The sequence below is a fragment of the Streptopelia decaocto genome, assembly GCF_964273445.1.
Source record: "Streptopelia decaocto genome assembly, chromosome: 1".
Lineage (NCBI taxonomy): Eukaryota > Metazoa > Chordata > Aves > Columbiformes > Columbidae > Streptopelia > Streptopelia decaocto.
Window position 1 is genome coordinate 2,429,931 of NC_138663.1, and position 17,543 is coordinate 2,447,473.

Below are 17,543 nucleotides of genomic sequence, written 5' to 3' on the forward strand. Positions count from 1 at the left end.
GAGTAATTGAATCTGTGGTCTGCTGGGAGTGGGAAGAGAGTGAGTGTGTAGAAGTCAAACTTTAGGGAGGCAAGAAACTGGGTATTTTGCTGAATTGACTTCAGCAAATTCAGCTTTTCCTTGGTGTTTTTCAAATCCCACGTCCTGCTTCTACGCAAAGTCCTTATTCCCAAGACCAAGTGTGTAACTGCACCCAACACGCCACATTTGGATATATTTGAAAGCTCAGGGGCCCCCAAACTGATTGCAAAATAGGAGATTCATTCCAACATTATTGTCTGATACGAATGCAAGTTAGCGAACGAATACTCAGATCACAGAAGCACAACTGATTACAACTGGGAAATAAGAGTAACGGATTTATACTCCACCTTTACGCCCAGCTCTGTGTAATCAAAATAAAGACACAATTTCTGCACTGGGGAGCTAAATATTTAAGGCTGTTCCTGTAAATATGAGTAGTTTGAATCGCTGTGCTCGTTCCTTAGGATGAACTGGGCTTTTGCAGGATTGCAGACTTCAAGCAGAGGCAAATCAGCACGATTCAGGCAGAACTTGTCGTGGTTTGTTCTGGTTTACACTGATCCAAGGGATGAGTGCAGAGCTGGGGCTGATTGTGGAAATGGTTTTGGCTTGGAGAACCGGGTAGGAATGGAAGCAAAAAGAAAATGACACTGATGTGACTGGGGATATCACCAGATGTATGTATGTACCCCGACTGCAACGCAAAAGCCTAAACAGGTGTTTTGTCCAGGAGAAAATTGGCTTATCTGCACTACCTGTACTGTATTACCTTCCCTATTTAAGCAAGGAGCTGTGATCACCCTGGTCTTGCTGTGTATGAACCACGAGTCACGTTGTGCGTATTCATTAATTGCACCACTGGCAAAACTACCATCAGCTGTAAAACAGCAAGAACTGTTACACTCATCGGCATCCGTGTCAATCAACTGTGACAGCCAGGTTGACTTCTGTGAAGGTATTTACAGAGGAAAAGCGGCCGTGAAGAGCCACGTGAGATTTGCTGAAGAAACTTGGAGCTTCGGTAGTTATGCAGTGGCAGTTGGGCACCCACCTCACTCTGCTTTGGCAAAAAAAAACCTCACTAAGGGTGAAATTGCAGCTTCAGCTACACGTGAGGAAGAAATTTCTTACAATGAGGGTGGTGAGAGCCTGGCCCAGGTTGGCCAGAGAGGTGGTGGATGAACCATCCCTGAGACATCCCAGGCCAGGCTGGACGGGGCTCTGAGCACCCTGAGCTGGTGAAGATGTCCCTGCTCATGGCAGGGGGGGCACCGGGGGAGCTTTGAAGGTCCCTTCTGACCCAAACCCTTCCAAGATTCTACAAAGCCAACCTCAACCACTTCAACTCAACCTCCCCCACTCACACCTCAACCTCTTCAACCTCCTTGACCCAACTTCAACCCCACCTCAATCTGCCCAACCTGAGCTGGTGAAGATGTCCCTGCTCATGGCAGAGGGAACTGGATGAACTTTAAGGTCCTTCCAACCCGAACCATCCTGTGATTCTATGATTCTGTGTCTATGTGGAGCCACATGGTGAGATGGGAAGGGTCTAGCGTGGGTTTGGGAAGCAGCAGATCTGCCTCAGCACCACATAAACACTCCGGTTTTGCTTGTAAGCTTGAGTGAATCACAGCAGCAAAGTGGATTTAGAGCCTCTGGGTTTAGCAGTAGCTCAGTCAGTGACTAGAAGCAGAAATGCCCTCACGCTACAATTTTCCTGTGTGATCAGACCCGTGACTTCCAGCACAAACACCCATGGAGATGCCAGGGTTGTCCCATCCAGCTCCGATTCTTGCATGGGGAAAGCTGGAAAACACCACTGGGACCAATCCCTGAACCGCAAACCATTCACTCCATGAACTCCTCCTGAACTCAGGTTGCAGATCAGCCTTGCTTTTCCTTCTGCCAAAAATCAATGAAAAAAAGCCGGTGCCTCGGAAGAGCTGTTGTTCTTCAGCGGGAGGACAGTCAGCTGCTAATATGGAAAGTGCTTAATAAAAGGCTGAGTTGTTTTACAGGCCTCACAGGAATTCGAGGTCAGGCTATCTGAATCAATCCATTACTTACCACGAGCTGGGTTGCTTCGTTCAGTTCATCCTGTTTAAACAACGAAAACCCACATTCCAAGCATGCACGATGAAATAAACCAGAGCTCTTCCATGGACGTGACTCCACATGGTGGCAACAAGTGATTTCTTCTGTGCACACAAAGACCTTCGAGGACCGACGCTGTAATTCGAAAAGCAAAGGGGCCCCACTACCTGTTCTGTAAGTAGATGGTAATGAAAATTAATCGGGACAAACGTTAACTCAAGAGTTTTATTTACTTCTCAGAGCTCTGCTCCACATACAGAAAAACAAATCTTCACATCGTACTTACAGGTTCAGCTTGTTCTCAATAACTGTAATCATTTTTTTCTGATGACTCCTTACTAGGTAGTTTAAAAACACTTGCAAATCAAAGAATTGTATCCCATCCCTTCAAAAAAACGTATTTCATTAAAAAAAATACTTGGAACTAGTTTTCACTCCCAACTTTGAGCATTTCACAAAATCCCTCTTGAAAATAATTCACTACTATTGCAATACAGACAATCTTATCAGAGGCCCTGATGCTTCCACACATCAATTAAATTTATAATATAGGAGAGGGAGGAAGAAGAGAAATTAATGGAAGATACGGTCATGTGGCTGTTAGGAGAAGTTCTACGCCATTTCCCAGCTGAGAGTGCCTGGGGAAATAATTTCTAGCTTTGGGAAGTACAGAAATTACTTTTTAATAAAGTTATAAATAAATAACATTTTTTGGGGGAGAGTTAATCAGAAATGGATTTAGAAATAATATTTGACAGACTCTGTTGAAGGGAAATATATCAAAATCAGTATTCTTGTTAGAGAGAAAGACTCAGCGTAATCAAGATGAAGACTTGGCCGGTAGTGGCCGTCAAGGGTTGGTCGTCATGCGCCCCGATGGGATGGGAGGTAGGACAGGTCTGGAGTGGGAGCCTGGCCGGTTGATGAGCGGAGGCACAAGAGAAGCTTCAGTCTTGGACTTGCTGTGTCTTCTCTGAAGATTATCACTGGGGAGTTCAACCTCTGCAGGAATTTCAACAAAAAGTCCAGATTTACCACAAAGTGTATCTCCAGATGAAATCACAGTGTTTTGGAGGGTGGAGGAAGAGTAATAACTTCAAGTAGTTTTTGACTGTTCTGCCTCACGCATGTGGAAGAGTAACTTCAAGCCTAAGCACTCAACTCTTTTAATTTCCCCAAAAGTTCATTGAGAGAAAGCTGCATGAGTGTGTTGCATTCCCACTGTGACGATTCTGCCACGTCGTGGCAAGGAGAAGCTGCCCTGTCACCCAAGTAAAGCTACTATCATAGCATCATTGTGGTTGGAAAAGACCTTCAAGATCATCAAGTCCAACTGTTAACCCAACTCTGGCACTGCCCCATGTCCCTGAGAACCTCATCTCCATCTGTCCAACCCTCCAGGGATGGTGACTCCAGCACTGCCCTGGGCAGCCTGTTCCAATGCCCCACAGCCCTTTGGGGAAGAAATTGTTCCCCAGATCCAACCTCAACCTCCCCTGGAGCAACTTGAGGCCGTTTCCTCTGCTCCTGGCGCTTGTTCCTGGGGAGCAGAGCCCGACCGCCCCTGGCTCCAAGGTTCTTTCAGGCAGTTCAGAGATCAGAAGGTCTCCCCTCAGCTCCTGTTCTCCAGCTGAGCCCCCCAGGTCCCTCAGCTGCTCCTCCGAATCGCAGTAAGAAAGATAAGCACAGCCTGAGTAAAACTTTTCCTTTAGAATATGGTTCAAACCTTTCCCTCTGTCCACTCCGTTTTCAGCTCGTCTTGGATCCTGATGCTCAGCTTTGGCTTCTTCGGTGATGCGAGCACGAGGAACAGGGGTCCGAACCGACACACCAGCAGCAGATGCACCAGCTGAGGTTATAAATCGTCCACTGGCTGGACCAGATTCTCTGCAGCTGAGAGGGGGAAATGATACATGCTTTAAAACAGCAATAAAAACCAGCATATGCACCAGGTCTGACAGCATTACTGATGTTGCAGTCACACAACTCAAGCAAAAGTCAGAAATTAATCCCAGTATTCATCAGTTACCCAAAGCTTTTTCACACATTACAATTCTCTCAAAACTTCTAGCACTAGCCAACAGAACTTCTACCTCTCTGGATTTTCATTTATTGATTTAATTAATCAATCACACAGACAGGTGCAAGAAAGAGGTTCATTCCGCACAGTGGATCAGCTTCAGATCTGGGGTCAGAACTCAGAGCTCCTTGTTTTCCAATCCGTGGCTCAGCACTGTGGATGATGTTGTTTCTTGGTGAGTAAAAGAAAATAGGAATTGCCTTAAAAAGAAGTGTTGCTGTAGTAGCCAAGTGACAAACAGCCCATGAGTAGCCATTGTTAGTGAGTAGTACCCAAGATATCTCTGAGCTGTAAGTCTCTTGCTGAAAATCTACTCAACGCCAAAGCCTGAGACCCTGACAGTGATAACAACCATGTTGTAGCTTGTTCTGATAAAGACTTTCCGTTTCCATCTATATACTGTCAATTTACTTCAAGAAAAGTAAGGAAAAGACCTTGATTGATATGGAGAGATCAATAACTACTTATTTAATGCAAAACCTATATCTGGAGCAACGCTTAAGACATTTCCTTCATACAGAAGGGACTGTTCTGGTCTGGGTGAGAGAAACTGATTCACAGATTTATGAATCTGGGAGGAAGTTTGAAGATTATCCAGCCTGACCTTATCCATGGTGAGGGCCAAAGGAATTTCCTTCTGTAATTCTTGGAAGGAACATTTTAGCTTGTGAGAATACTGTGATTAGATTATTCTGGGGAATAGAAAGGAAGGATTTCAGTGGTGTTTTCATAAATCCATACAATAAGAAGAATGAGATAATGAATAATGAGATAAAACAATGTGGTACTCCCACAAGAAACAGGTAATTATCTTCTCACCAGATGCACTGTGGAAATCTATGAGAATTTTCCCATTGTCTTCAAGGTAAAGGAATATTATATCCTGATATTATATCCTGTCATGTACTGAGTGCTTGTGTCGTCTTCTGAGGTCACTGCGTCCAAGGATGCTCAACAAACACTAAATGCTCTACCCAAGTGTTTAACCCTTGTCCTAATCTCATTTTAGCTGCCTGTAATATGCGTCAGACATAACTGTGGCAGGGATAAGAAAGTACTAGGAGGAGTTAGGCCAGGCTCAGTATAAACAGCAGCTTGGACTCTTCAACATTTACTCCAATTTCTAAAAGGCTGACGAGTTCTGCTTTTGCTTCAGAGAGCATAGTCACACATTCGCCTACAAATAAAGGCTCAAAATAGATATCGTGTAGTTAGAATTAACCCTCTGGGGATCTGTAGCTGCAACTACATGAATGCACTGTGTTGAAATCCAGCATCCTAAGGGCTTCAACGAAAATCATTGTTGTTCTCCCCAGCTGTCCCTTCCTTAAAGGAAAACTGTGGGAAATAACTTATGTACCCCTTGGCAGGGTGTAAAGGGGCTTTTCTAGTATAAGTGTCATAGGAAACAATTCAATTGAAGCTTCTTGTAAAACTACTCAATGAGAATAACACCAAAATCAAGAGGGAAAAGCAGAGTTTATGAGGTGTCTGCCATCTAGATGTCCATGGTATTTGGGAGAAGTGAGGCAGAGGAGCTGAGAACCAACCTCTCCCTTGTGTTTTTGCCAGGTGACCTATACAAATGAGTTTGGATAATCTATCGTTAGTCCTTCCCTGACAGCCTCAGCACAGAGAAAAGAACTATTATAGGTGAAGAGAACTATATTATTGGCATGTGTCCTGACTTTAAAGTTTTCCCTCTAGTAAAATTTCTCTGCCAGCTACATGGAAAATAAATGAAAAATAGGAAGCTTAAAAAAACCCAACAGTATTACCCTATAGAGTAATGAGAGAAATGGATTTTGTGTGCATGAAATACAAAATATGTTAGAAAAGAGTTGAGGAGTAAAGCATTGGATTGCTATAGAGTCAGACTATGGTTGCACTGGACTGTCAAACCCTAACATCTATCATTGCACATGATGTCATAATCTTTCAGTTGATGGATCTTTTTTATTTGATTGTGTTTGGCAGGAGTGGGGATGTACAATTAGATATTTGAGACAGATCCTTGTTAAATGCACCGGTAGGTGAGGTTCTGACTCCACCCTCCAACTTGCAAATAATGAAGGTATAATAACAGGTTAAGAAATCAAGTTTCTACACTCCAAGTCTTCCTCCTCTCTTCTCCTCTCCTTGTTCTGCTGTAACCAGATTGTTTCTATAGCCTTACAAACACCGCTGCTCATAAAAGTGAGACCTAAAGAATTTATCATCGCCCGTAGCAGTCCTTTAAAGTACAGTTGTAAGATATATTGATATATTGCCCTGAAGGGCTGCTGGTCACCAAAGGGGATGATAAATTGTTTAAATCTAGGAGTGAAAACAAATGGAATCTCAGGAAAAAGAAAACCACACTTTCATGTGTGGGAAGTTCAGCCTTCAGCAGAGGAATTAAAAACATAATAATCCCTGGAAAATGTCATGGCATTTTCCTTTGTGAAATCAGGAAAGATTTGGTTGTTGTGTTTACTTCCAAGGAGAAGACTATGGTCTGAGCAATAAAAAGAAGCCAATGGATGGAATTAGAAAGTATCCTGGTGAAAACTGCGGGTCGGTGGGCAGACGTCCAAACAAACCCTTTAATTTGCAATCAGCATCATCTATTTTATCTGTAGACCTGAAGTAGCAGAACAACTGCAGGACTTGAGTCCAACAGGTTTTAGTGACCTGAAGAATAATGATGCCGTTTCCACCACAGCTCAAGCTTCAATTAAAACTGATAGATTGGAGAAATAATGCAAAAAAACTAGAACCTGGACACAGTGTTGCCCAGTGTGATTTCACTCAGTGGGCCCCTCAGTTCCAGCAGGACAGGGAACTGCTGGAGAGAGTCCAGCGCAGGGCAACAAAGATGCTGAAGGGAGTGGAGCATCTCCCGTGTGAGGAAAGGCTGAGGGAGCTGGGGCTCTGGAGCTGGACAAGAGGACACTGAGGGGGGACTCATTCATGGGGATCAATATGGAAAGAGGGAGTGTCAGGAGGATGGAGCCAGGCTCTTCTGGGTGACAACCAATGATAGGACAAGGGGTAATGGGTTCAAACTGGAACACAAGAGATTCCACTTAAATTTGAGAAGAAACTTGTTCCCGGTGAGGGTGGCAGAGCCTGGCCCAGGCTGCCCAGGGGGGTTGTGGAGTCTCCTTCTCTGCAGACATTCCAACCCGCCTGGACACCTTCCTGTGTAACCTCATCTGGGTGTTCCTGCTCCATGGGGGGATTGCACTGGATGAGCTTTCCAGGTCCCTTCCAATCCCTGATATTCTGGGATTCTGTGATTCAGACTAATCTGCAGTCTCTGATCTTGGAAAACAGTATTTCCTTCATTAGCTGTGCCTGGAGGGCAATACATTCATGTTCTTACCCCTTGATGGCTTTTTTTAGTTTACTCTTTCTTCCATTCCAAGTGTTGAAAGCATAAAATCGGAGAGAAAGAAGAAGAAAATATTAAACAGCATTCAAACAAAATCACTACAGGCTTCACTCCAGTACTTCAGAAAAGTGGGATTTTTCTCACCCATATTTCAGATTTACCTACACAACAACATTTCCATCAATCACGCCTATAAGCAAATTCCTTCCCAACTTTCCATATTACCCTTGCAAAAAGATTTGACAACATGACTCTATACGATTTTGCCGTGGGCCACGATGCATGCCCAGAAAATGAATCAGATTAGCAGTTTGCTTCTTTCCTTTTTCTCTCTCCTCGCGGTTGTTTTTTCCACCGTGTTATTAACAGCGCTAAATGAAAACACTGCGAAAGTCAAAACACCCGAATGCGGCGGAGCGGAAAGACATATTTATTCCCATATGTGAAGGGTAAGACCTTTACAACTCATCACAGCTTTACACTCATTTTGAGTTATAGGTCTTGCTTCTTACTGGGAAGGACAGATGATGCATAATCCCCCTGCAACCTCTTACAAACTCGGTTTCTCTCGTACGCTCGCTCTGTTCCCCTTCAGCAAACTCCGCCGTGGCACAAATACTCGGGACAAATGAATCTGCAGAGGCCTATGGTTTTAACCTTTTTACAGCATGCTAATTAACTGCTTGTAATTACAGCAGCAGGTAGTACATCACATAGAGGGAACTGGCAGTCTCTCCAGGATATAAAAGGAGCACAGAGGGGTTTTTTTTCAACAGTAAGTTTAGCTAAGAATTCTGTTTAATGCATGAGGAATAAAGGGAACGGGTTGAAATCTTATCAAGATGCTCAGCGTTTGTCATCAGTCTGACTTTAAGTGAAAAGCTGCCTGATGTGTGTTTAGGAGGTCATTTAACAGTGATTTTTAAAAGATGTGAAAAATACATGGTATGGTATGTTTAAATACAGCAGGAAAGGATGAGAACAAGATACTGGACGTGGGGTTGAACCCACTGTCAAATTCAAGTTTACCAGCAGCCGTACGGCACAGACTTTGGCTCGTTCTAAGCTGCAGCTTTCAGACGAGCATTCCGGTAGGTTCCAAAGAGTGAGCAGAGAGCGGCAACAAGCACACACCTATTTCCTAGCGTGGATGGAGGATCTGGCAGGTTATACTTCACTAGGTCATGCTGCGTATCCCATCTGGGCATGAGATTACAACAGATGTCCAGAAGAGGGGGGAAAAAAATAACAAATATCCAGGATACTGCATAGAAAAGCCGCAATGTCACTTGCCACAACAGCAGGGAGGCTTGTTGGCAGCAGATGTATTTATGAAACAAGACTTTTAGAGTGAGTCACAGTCACCTCTAAGAGGTAACATGGACCCACAGAACAAGTCAGGAAAATAGAGCTCACTTTGACGCTGAAGATGATGTAGTCTCTTCAAATCTTCTTCTGTCCTACCTCTCTACAAGCTTTAAAGGAGGCTGGCGTTGTCTCCTTCCCAGACCTCAGACCCTGTTTAGTTGTGGTACAAATAAATGAGGATGTTCATCCCTCCCAAGCAGAGATGCTGGACAAGATCCGAAGCACAGCAGCAATGGCTGAAGATAATAAGAGGAGGTAAATGTACTACAGAGCGCAGTATCCTCATGGGGTCTGCTCTTATCATGGATATTAATTTGAAGATCATGATATCACCCAGAGCCTTGGAAATGGTATTCAACAGTAACTATGGTCATTCTCTAAAGAGAGAATTAGTTCTGATAGCAGAATTTGTAAATTTGTTTAAAAAACATATTTATCACTCACGGTCTGTTTTTCTACACCTAGACCAAGTTTTCTTCAGCACCTTTTTCCCCTCAAACATCCACTTGATAGAAACCTCTTGAAATTCCCTTTCTGCGTGAATTATGGTGTCTAAATGAAACCATTCCCCTGAATGACAACACTTTGTTTTATGCTGCAGCAACACATGTTTAATAAGGCTGTTGATGTAACAGATGAGACAACCGCATTAGCTTGGGAAATGGTTTTAGATCTTGCACACTGCAGCATTAACCTTCATTCCACCCAGCGATGAGCTGCTGTCTCAGAAACCGAACTCACCGGCTCTCTGGGTTAGTCAGGGGGAAACTCTGGTCTTGGGTGATGTTCCTTCCATCTGAGAGCAGAGAAATGTCTATTGTTGGCTCCAGTAATTGCTGACGGGAGCTGCTCAGTGCAGGAGTGACTGCCAGGTCCCTAAAATGACACAAAAAGGAAATATAGTGCTTGTTACATGCATTTATATACTGCAATGGTATCATCAGTGTTTAGTGAGTTCACAGGACCTGTTTGGATGGAAGGGAATGTTATCTCCAGTGGGAGAGAAGCAGCAATAAGAAGTTAGGGGTAGTAATCCATAGAATCACAGAATGGTTTGGGTTGGAAGGGACCATCAAGGGTCATCTAGTCCAACCCCCTGTTCTATTTATAGAAAACAGAGATGAACAGCCACAGCTCCAGTGTGAATAAACTCAAGCTTAAGGAGATACCCAAAGGAGGCTGGATGAGCCACCTTCCACTGAGACAGAGCAGAGTAGGGCAACTTATTCTGATAGACCCATTTTTATTAGAGACACTCAAAACCAGGTGAGATTAATCCCACCCCACCTCACAAGGTGAGAAGTTTCATCTTCGCTGCCATTCAGAAAACCTAAGAAAAAAAAAGCGTTCTTGGTAACTGCAGTATTGACACCACTTTATTTATAGACTACAATGCCGAGCTAGAACCAAGGAGATGCAGCACGGAAGGTCCTCCATGAAATGCTGAACTTAAAATGATAACTCGTGGAAGATTCCATACATCTGCCCCTTGTAGCAGAGTCATCCCACCAACACACCTCGACTGAGCTCTGAAGGAATCTGGTTCTTTTTAAGGGCAATGAGCCTACGTAACTTGGGTCTGTGCCACCTTCTATCTCCCTAGGAAGCTCGTCAAGAACATTTGTAACTGCAGTAGCAACTCCTGAATGTGAGGTTTTTAAGGAGGGTTAATAGCTTTTTCTGAAGACTCATTGCTACACTTTGTAAGAAAAACTCCAAAATGTTCAATTCTTCATCACGCCCACTGGTTATTAAGGCAACAAGTAATCCACTGCCATTTTCCCATGGGAAACAGAGAGGCTGGAATCCCAAATTGTGTTTCCACACCTCCTCATCTTGCAGGACTTTTCCCTGCTGTGGGTCCTCTGGTGCTTTAGTGAGGAAGTTTTCCCCATTCCTCCTCCAAAATCAGTCCCTAGCCCAATACATTCTGCATTGCAAGCAAGGTTTTTTTACTCTTCTTCTTTAAATTTCCGTTTCTTGAGCTTCTTTTTATTATTAATACCTATAAATAAAGCTTCCCTCGAGCTGTTATTGTTTCACTGTCAAGCAACCGCCGGCTGGTAACGGTGTTTGTTCATTATCGGCTCAGATCAAAATCTGAAGCAATTAGATAGGAGCAAGGGCCTGATTCCATTAATGGACCCCAGAGCAGAACGCTCTCACAAGTCATTTATTGTAAACTCACATCACAGAAATATAAAAATAATAAAAAATAATAAATCTCAGCGAAGAACTCTGTTCAATATATAGCACAGAAATATAGGCTGACAAGGGAGGTTAGAAGAGTCAAAGCTGAAACCTGAAGACAGGATTCGAGGCGACCCCTCGAAGTGCTGGGTCACCATAGGAAAATTAACTTCACTGCCTGGAGCAGAGGTTTGGATTCAGAACCCATGAGCCACTCTCAGAAGCTACATCTCAGTTGATAAATAAACTCAAAACAACACGCCCGACAGCTAAGAAAAATATGCATTTTTAAAGGTGTGATAGGGATGGTTTTTCACCTTCTATCTCTACACTAAATGTCTTTTTATAGCGCCTCTCAAGTTTTGTACTGTCATGATAGGTGTTTAGGCTCGGAGTGTAATTCAAATTGCACCAGGATGCTTCAGCTCCAAAAAAGAAGGAAAACAGGCTGGATAATTTAAACAGCACCCTGTGAAAAGACATATCCATGTGGTTCAGTACAGCATCCTAGTTTTATCATTAAGAGAGGCATAAAAATAAAACCAAAAAGCAAAATGACGTTGAAGTCAGAGGTTGACTAGACAAGAGGGTCTGCAAGACATGAATGCAACCACGTGCACACAAATCTTATGCTCGTGGCAAGTAAATCCAACCTGAATAGAGGGTCTCGACCACAGGTAGACCATGGACCTTATCTCTTCCCAGTTCTGGCAAGAAGCTCCAATGAAACTACAAAGTGTGTGAATTTCTTCCAACTGAGAAAAGCAATATTGCATGTAATAAATTCTCCTCTCGGTGATGTCTTCTCTTGCTTATTCCAATTCTTCCAGCGGCATTTAGACAAAATCAAGAAGTTAATCGTTAGCTAAAGGCCTGATCTGAAAGAGACTTCAAACCCTTATTTATTACCCTCAAACACACAGACACTTGGTGAAATTATTCAGAGCAAAACACCAAATGTTGCCCCTATATTATATTAGGCAACGAGACATCAAAATGACTTTAATTACACCTGCACACAGCCATAGGCAAAAAATAAAGAGGCCAGGTTTTCAGTAACTTGGATTTAAGCATCTAAATTTATGTAGATAACCCTGCGCAGCTGCAATAAATAAAATAGGTTAGATTCTTGTGTGACACCACTTTTTCTAACATGTACTCAGGAAAACTGAGCAATATGTTTCAGTTTGGGTTAAAATGTGTAACGAGATTAAGCATTAAAGAATCTTTTTTAATATTTACAGATATACAAGAAATTCAAACCCACCAGTATCTCAGGAACTTTTTTGCACGTACCATTTTTGGCATCAGTTTCGTGTATTCCATAGAATTTTGATGCCCTCTTAACGGAAGTAGGATTCTCATTCTCTGCCCTCTTGCATCTCTGCTCCACAGGCACCTCTTTGCATCCCGGTGCTCTCTCAGTTTGGTGTCAGCACAATTGGTTTTTCAGACTATTTAAAAGGCTTTTTAAATATACATCATCAATTACCTACACATTTCACAACCAATTTTTTTAATTTTTAAATTATAATCTCCTTTTAAAAATATTTGTCTTATTTTCTTTCAGGTTGCAATGCCCTCAGCGGAACAACGTTTCATTCTGCACCAACTCCACCCAACATCAACACCATGGACCTTCTTCTTGTATTTCCCAATGCAAATTGGCTTTAATGAACTTCTTTCTCTCTATCTACCCCACTTTGCTCCAAGATGTCATTGCTACATCAAGATTCATCAGGTAAAAGAGTGTACAAGGCTGGATGTGTTACCAGGGAAAAAATCATAATAATCATAATTTTGCATAAACAGCAGAGTGAGATTTATGCACTGCTGATGACAATGAAAATAAATAAAAGGTTTCTCATGTTCTAAATAAAAATCACTCAGAACAGAGTTGATGTTAAAGCAAGAAGAGACAGCAAGAGTTTTTTGAAACCATATTTTAAACAGGCATGACCTACCCTATTTCTGTAGTCAAGTAAAAAGAGAAATAAAAACCGCCAAACAAAATACAGCTTGAAAGAAAATAACTTAAAACACGGATCACAGAATCACACAGAATCCCAGAATGTCAGGGGTTGGAAGGGCCCTGGAAAGCTCATCCAGTCCCATCCCCCCATGGAGCAGGAACACCCAGATGAGGTCGCACAGGAACATGTCCAGGCGGGTTGGAATGTCTGCAGAGAAGGAGACTCCACAACCCCCCTGGGCAGCCTGGGCCAGGCTCTGCCACCCTCACTGAGAAGACGTTTCTTCTCAAATTTAAGTGGAACCTCTTGTGTTCCAGCTTGTACCCATTGACCCTTGTCTTATCACTGGTTGTCACTGAGACGAGCCTGGCTCCATCCTCCTGACACTCACCCTTTAGATATCTGTAAACATGAATGAGGTCACCCCTCAGTGTCCTCTTGTCCAGCTCCAGAGCCCCAGCTCCCTCAGCCTTTCCTCACACGGGAGATGCTCCACTCCCTTCAGCATCTTTGTTGCCCTGCGCTGGACTCTCTCCAGCAGTTCCCTGTCCTGCTGGAACTGAGGGGCCACAACTGGACACAATATTCCAGGTGTGGTCTCCCCAGGGCAGAGCAGAGGGGCAGGAGAACCTCTCTGACCTACTGACCACCCCCTTCTAACCCACCCCAGGTACCATTGGCTTCCTGGCCACAAGGGCCCAGTGCTGGCTCATGGTCACCCTGCTGTCCCCAGGACCCCCAGGTCCCTTTCCCCTACACTGCTCTCTAATAGGTCATTTCCCAACTTACACTGGAACCTGGGGTTGTTCCTACCCAGATGTAAGACTCTACACTTTCCCTTGTTATATTTCATTAAATTTTTCCCTAGGAAAGAGAAACCTGGGAAGCACTAAAGCCAAGGTGGACCTAGGCATAACAATCAGATGAGATGTCGAACCTGGGTATCTAATGCAAAAATGGCTGCATGAAAAGATCAGTATAATTTTTGAGGACATATGGAGAGACAATGAAGTGTTGTGCCTGAGATGTAGGCTATAGCATCTTCTTCACCAGCACTTGTTGTAGGGACACCTGAATACTCTGGGCTGATCAATTTTGAGAGTTCATTAACAAATTAGAGAAACTTTATAGTAATCTTCCTGAATTTACTAAGCATAGACTTACAAAGAAAGATGAAAAGACATTACAATATATGTACTTTTAGGTAAGAACCATGGAAACGTATAAACCAAGATAACAGTCTAACTACCCCAAAATTGTTTGGATGCTGCTGCTAATATTACTATGAATAATGATATAATGAATTACCTTGTGTCTTCTCAGTCACACAATCTGTGTACAAATTCCTTGCTTAACCCTTGATAAAAGCTCAAGAAATCCACAGCACCTTACATTTCCTATAGTGTGCACAAAGATGGTGACCACAGCCAAGATGACACTCAAGAACCTATTAAGCTCCTCATGACCCAGGCCCATGGTTATGTATTGAAAGCAAGATCCATCACACTCTAGGTGAGCTTTTCCAAGGAGAAAGTCCGTCTCTTACAGGTATTTAAAACTTGATTTAATTCCATATAAACAAACATTCTCAATAGAACAATCCTACACACTTGCTGCTGGACAGGACTACGCAACCTGTTGGGTTCTAATTGATACATTCCAGGATTCCTCTCTCGGAATTTCAACCATTTTATAGCGTTCATATTTATGGCACCTCTTGACTTAACCGCTTGCATGGAATGAGGTGTTGTCTACTCTTGCCTCCAATTCCGATGAGCGTATCTATCCCTCGAGGCCCAGTAACTGCAAATGCTGACTGGGGGTGACAGGATTTTCTCTCACCTGCCTGACAGCGCTGCCAAAATCTTAACTCCAAATCAGCTCCCAACAAATGAGTACAGCGGAATAAAGGGAGCAAAGAGCAATAAATTAATCAGACTTGGATGAACAGTTCACGCTGCAACACTAAATCAAACCCAAAACAGCCAGCGAAAGAAAACACTGATTTCCATTTTTCTTCTCATTTCAACATAATTTAAAATGAATGATTCAGCTACTTGAAAGTTTTTCTCTCTAAGTAAAGAATTGGAAAATGCATTGTAATTATGCCTGTAAGCTTCTGCCATTGGTTTTCTAGAGACAGTTTAATTCAGCAGATTCTTTCCTTCCTTCTTTCTTTCCTTCCTTCTTTCTTTCCTTCCTTCTTTCGTTCCTTCCTTCTTTCTTTCCTTCCTTCTTTCTTTCCTTCCTTCTTTCTTTTGAGTCAATCTCCAGATTTTGTCATTTGAATGATTTTCATCAACACATCTGGTCTGTACAATTGGTGACTGCATTGGTACAGGCCTGGAATGAGCTGCAAGGTGTGAACTTTTCTATTCCTTCTGATGATTACTGATTTAAATGTCAACACTGTGAGCCTTTTCATGGCAGGTAGGAAAAAGCAAGCAACGAAGAATTCAGATTGGGAAGATTTACACCAGGGGAAGGCAGGAGTGCCACAAAAGGTACATTGAGATTTACAGACTTTTAGCACCATTTTTGCAGGGGTGGTACTATGAGGCAGAAGAGAGATAGTCAGGATAGGATCCATTTTCTAAAAAACAAGAAAGAAGAGGAGAAGAAGAAGAAGGAGAGGAGAAGAAGAAGAAGAGAAGAAGAAGAAGAGAAGAAGAAGAAGAGAAGAAGAAGAAGAGAAGAAGAAGAAGAGAAGAAGAAGAAGAGGAGAAGAAGAGAAGAAGAAGAAGAGAAGAAGAAGAAGAGGAGAAGAAGAGGAGAAGAAGAGGAGAAGAAGAGGAGAAGAAGAGGAGAAGAAGAGGAGAAGAAAAGGAGAAGAAGAAAAGAAGAAGAGAAGAAGAGAAGAAGAAGGAGAGAAAAAGGAGAGAAAAAGGAGAAGAGAAGGAGAAGAGAAGGAGAAGAGAAGGAGAAGAGAAGGAGAAGAGAAGGAGAAGAGAAGGAGAAGAGAAGGAGAAGAGAAGGAGAGGGAGAGGGAGAGGGAGAGGGAGAGGCGAGAAGAGAAGAGAAGAGGAGAAGAGAAGAGAAGAGAAGAGAAGAGAAGAGAAGAGAAGAGAAGAGAAGAGAAGAGAAGAGAAGAGAAGAGAAGAGAAGAGAAGAGAAGAGAAGAGAAGAGAAGAGAAGAGAAGAGAAGAGAAGAGAAGGAGAAGAGAAGGAGAAGAAGAAGAGAAGAGAAGAGAAGAGAAGAGAAGAGAAGAGAAGAGAAGAGAAGAGAAGAGAAGAGAAGAGAAGAGAAGAGAAGAGAAGAGAAGAGAAGAGAAGAGAAGAGAAAAAGGGAGTGGAATCAGCTTTCAGAAATTCTATGTTAAACAGAAATATCCACAGAAGTTGTACTGTAGCAAACCACCTTGTGCTGAGCATGGTTGTGACCTTCCAACACTAATTACAAGTAGTGCTAAAAAGCATACTGGAGACGGTGAGCTGCCACAAAAATGATCCTTTTCTGCTCTCTAAGAGAAGACACACAGAATAATTTCATCGTTTTAGACAAGTTATTGGTGGATGGCTCTGCCTCATACATTTTCAGTACACATTTTGGGACTGTTGCACTCCCAAGTCAAAAGACAGGCGGCGTATGATAGATGTAAAAGTGATCGAACAGAGAGTTGTCTATGAGATTTGCAATCCCTGACAGTTTCTAATCACTCAGCCTTAAGAGCAGTGGAGAATAAATCTTAAAGAGGTGGTTTTTGCTTTATTGAGAAGGACTTGGTTGAAACCTCTCTACATTACCTTTGAAACAGCTGGACGTACGCACCAGGTGCCTTCTCCGAAAGAGCCCGACGTGCTGCAGAATGACGCCTTTGCAGAGAAGCTTCTTCCTGATAAAGAAATACGATCAATTTTATACTTAAAAGTATATATGGCAATTAATTGGCTGTGATATTCCTCTCTTTTACTAAGACTCTAGGATGCATGCATTTAGATATTCTGGAGAAATAGCAGAGTTATATTATACCTAACAAGGTGCTAAATATGATTCATTGATCTACACGGAACAAAGTTTGGGCTGAAATCTTGCCGGCTTTGAAAAATGAAGATCTTCATCTCCAGCAAATCTCCACTTTGTCGTTCTATGTCAAAATGTGCCAGGATGTAGCAGGAAGAAATATCTGCAGAGAGACATTTCTGATGCATCCCAGCCTCCCAATATGTTAGAGCTATTATATGTTATAGCTGATTGTAGCTATGCTGTTGTTTTAAGCTTCTTTTCACCAGCAAGGGACTGAATACAGAAGAATTTCCTTCTGCTACAACTTAAATCCACTTTGTCTCCTTGCTCCAGCAATGCAGAAAACCTGCCTTACCAACTCTCTATCAACCAACGCTCCCCCTCCCGAGTAGAAATTACCTTTTGCAAACTTCAGTTAGCTACAATTAGTTTGCACAATGAACATATGATGATCTCAGCAGACTGCAAAAT

At 42.7% G+C, this 17,543-nt stretch overlaps 1 protein-coding gene across 1 annotated transcript in view; it reads right to left on the bottom strand.

Annotated features, from left to right (window-relative positions):
* Window positions 1–2,396: 2,396 nt before the first annotated feature.
* The window catches only part of LRGUK (leucine rich repeats and guanylate kinase domain containing), a 58,748-nt gene continuing 43,601 nt past the window's right edge, over window positions 2,397–17,543 (bottom strand). The window contains exons 17-20 of the mRNA XM_082075289.1: window positions 16,853–16,941; window positions 9,687–9,821; window positions 3,848–4,014; window positions 2,397–3,123 (exon numbers count right to left, since the gene is read on the bottom strand). Coding sequence (XP_081931415.1) covers window positions 2,972–3,123; window positions 3,848–4,014; window positions 9,687–9,821; window positions 16,853–16,941 — 543 coding nt within the window. The 3' untranslated portion in view covers window positions 2,397–2,971. The remainder of the gene's footprint in view (window positions 3,124–3,847; window positions 4,015–9,686; window positions 9,822–16,852; window positions 16,942–17,543) is intronic.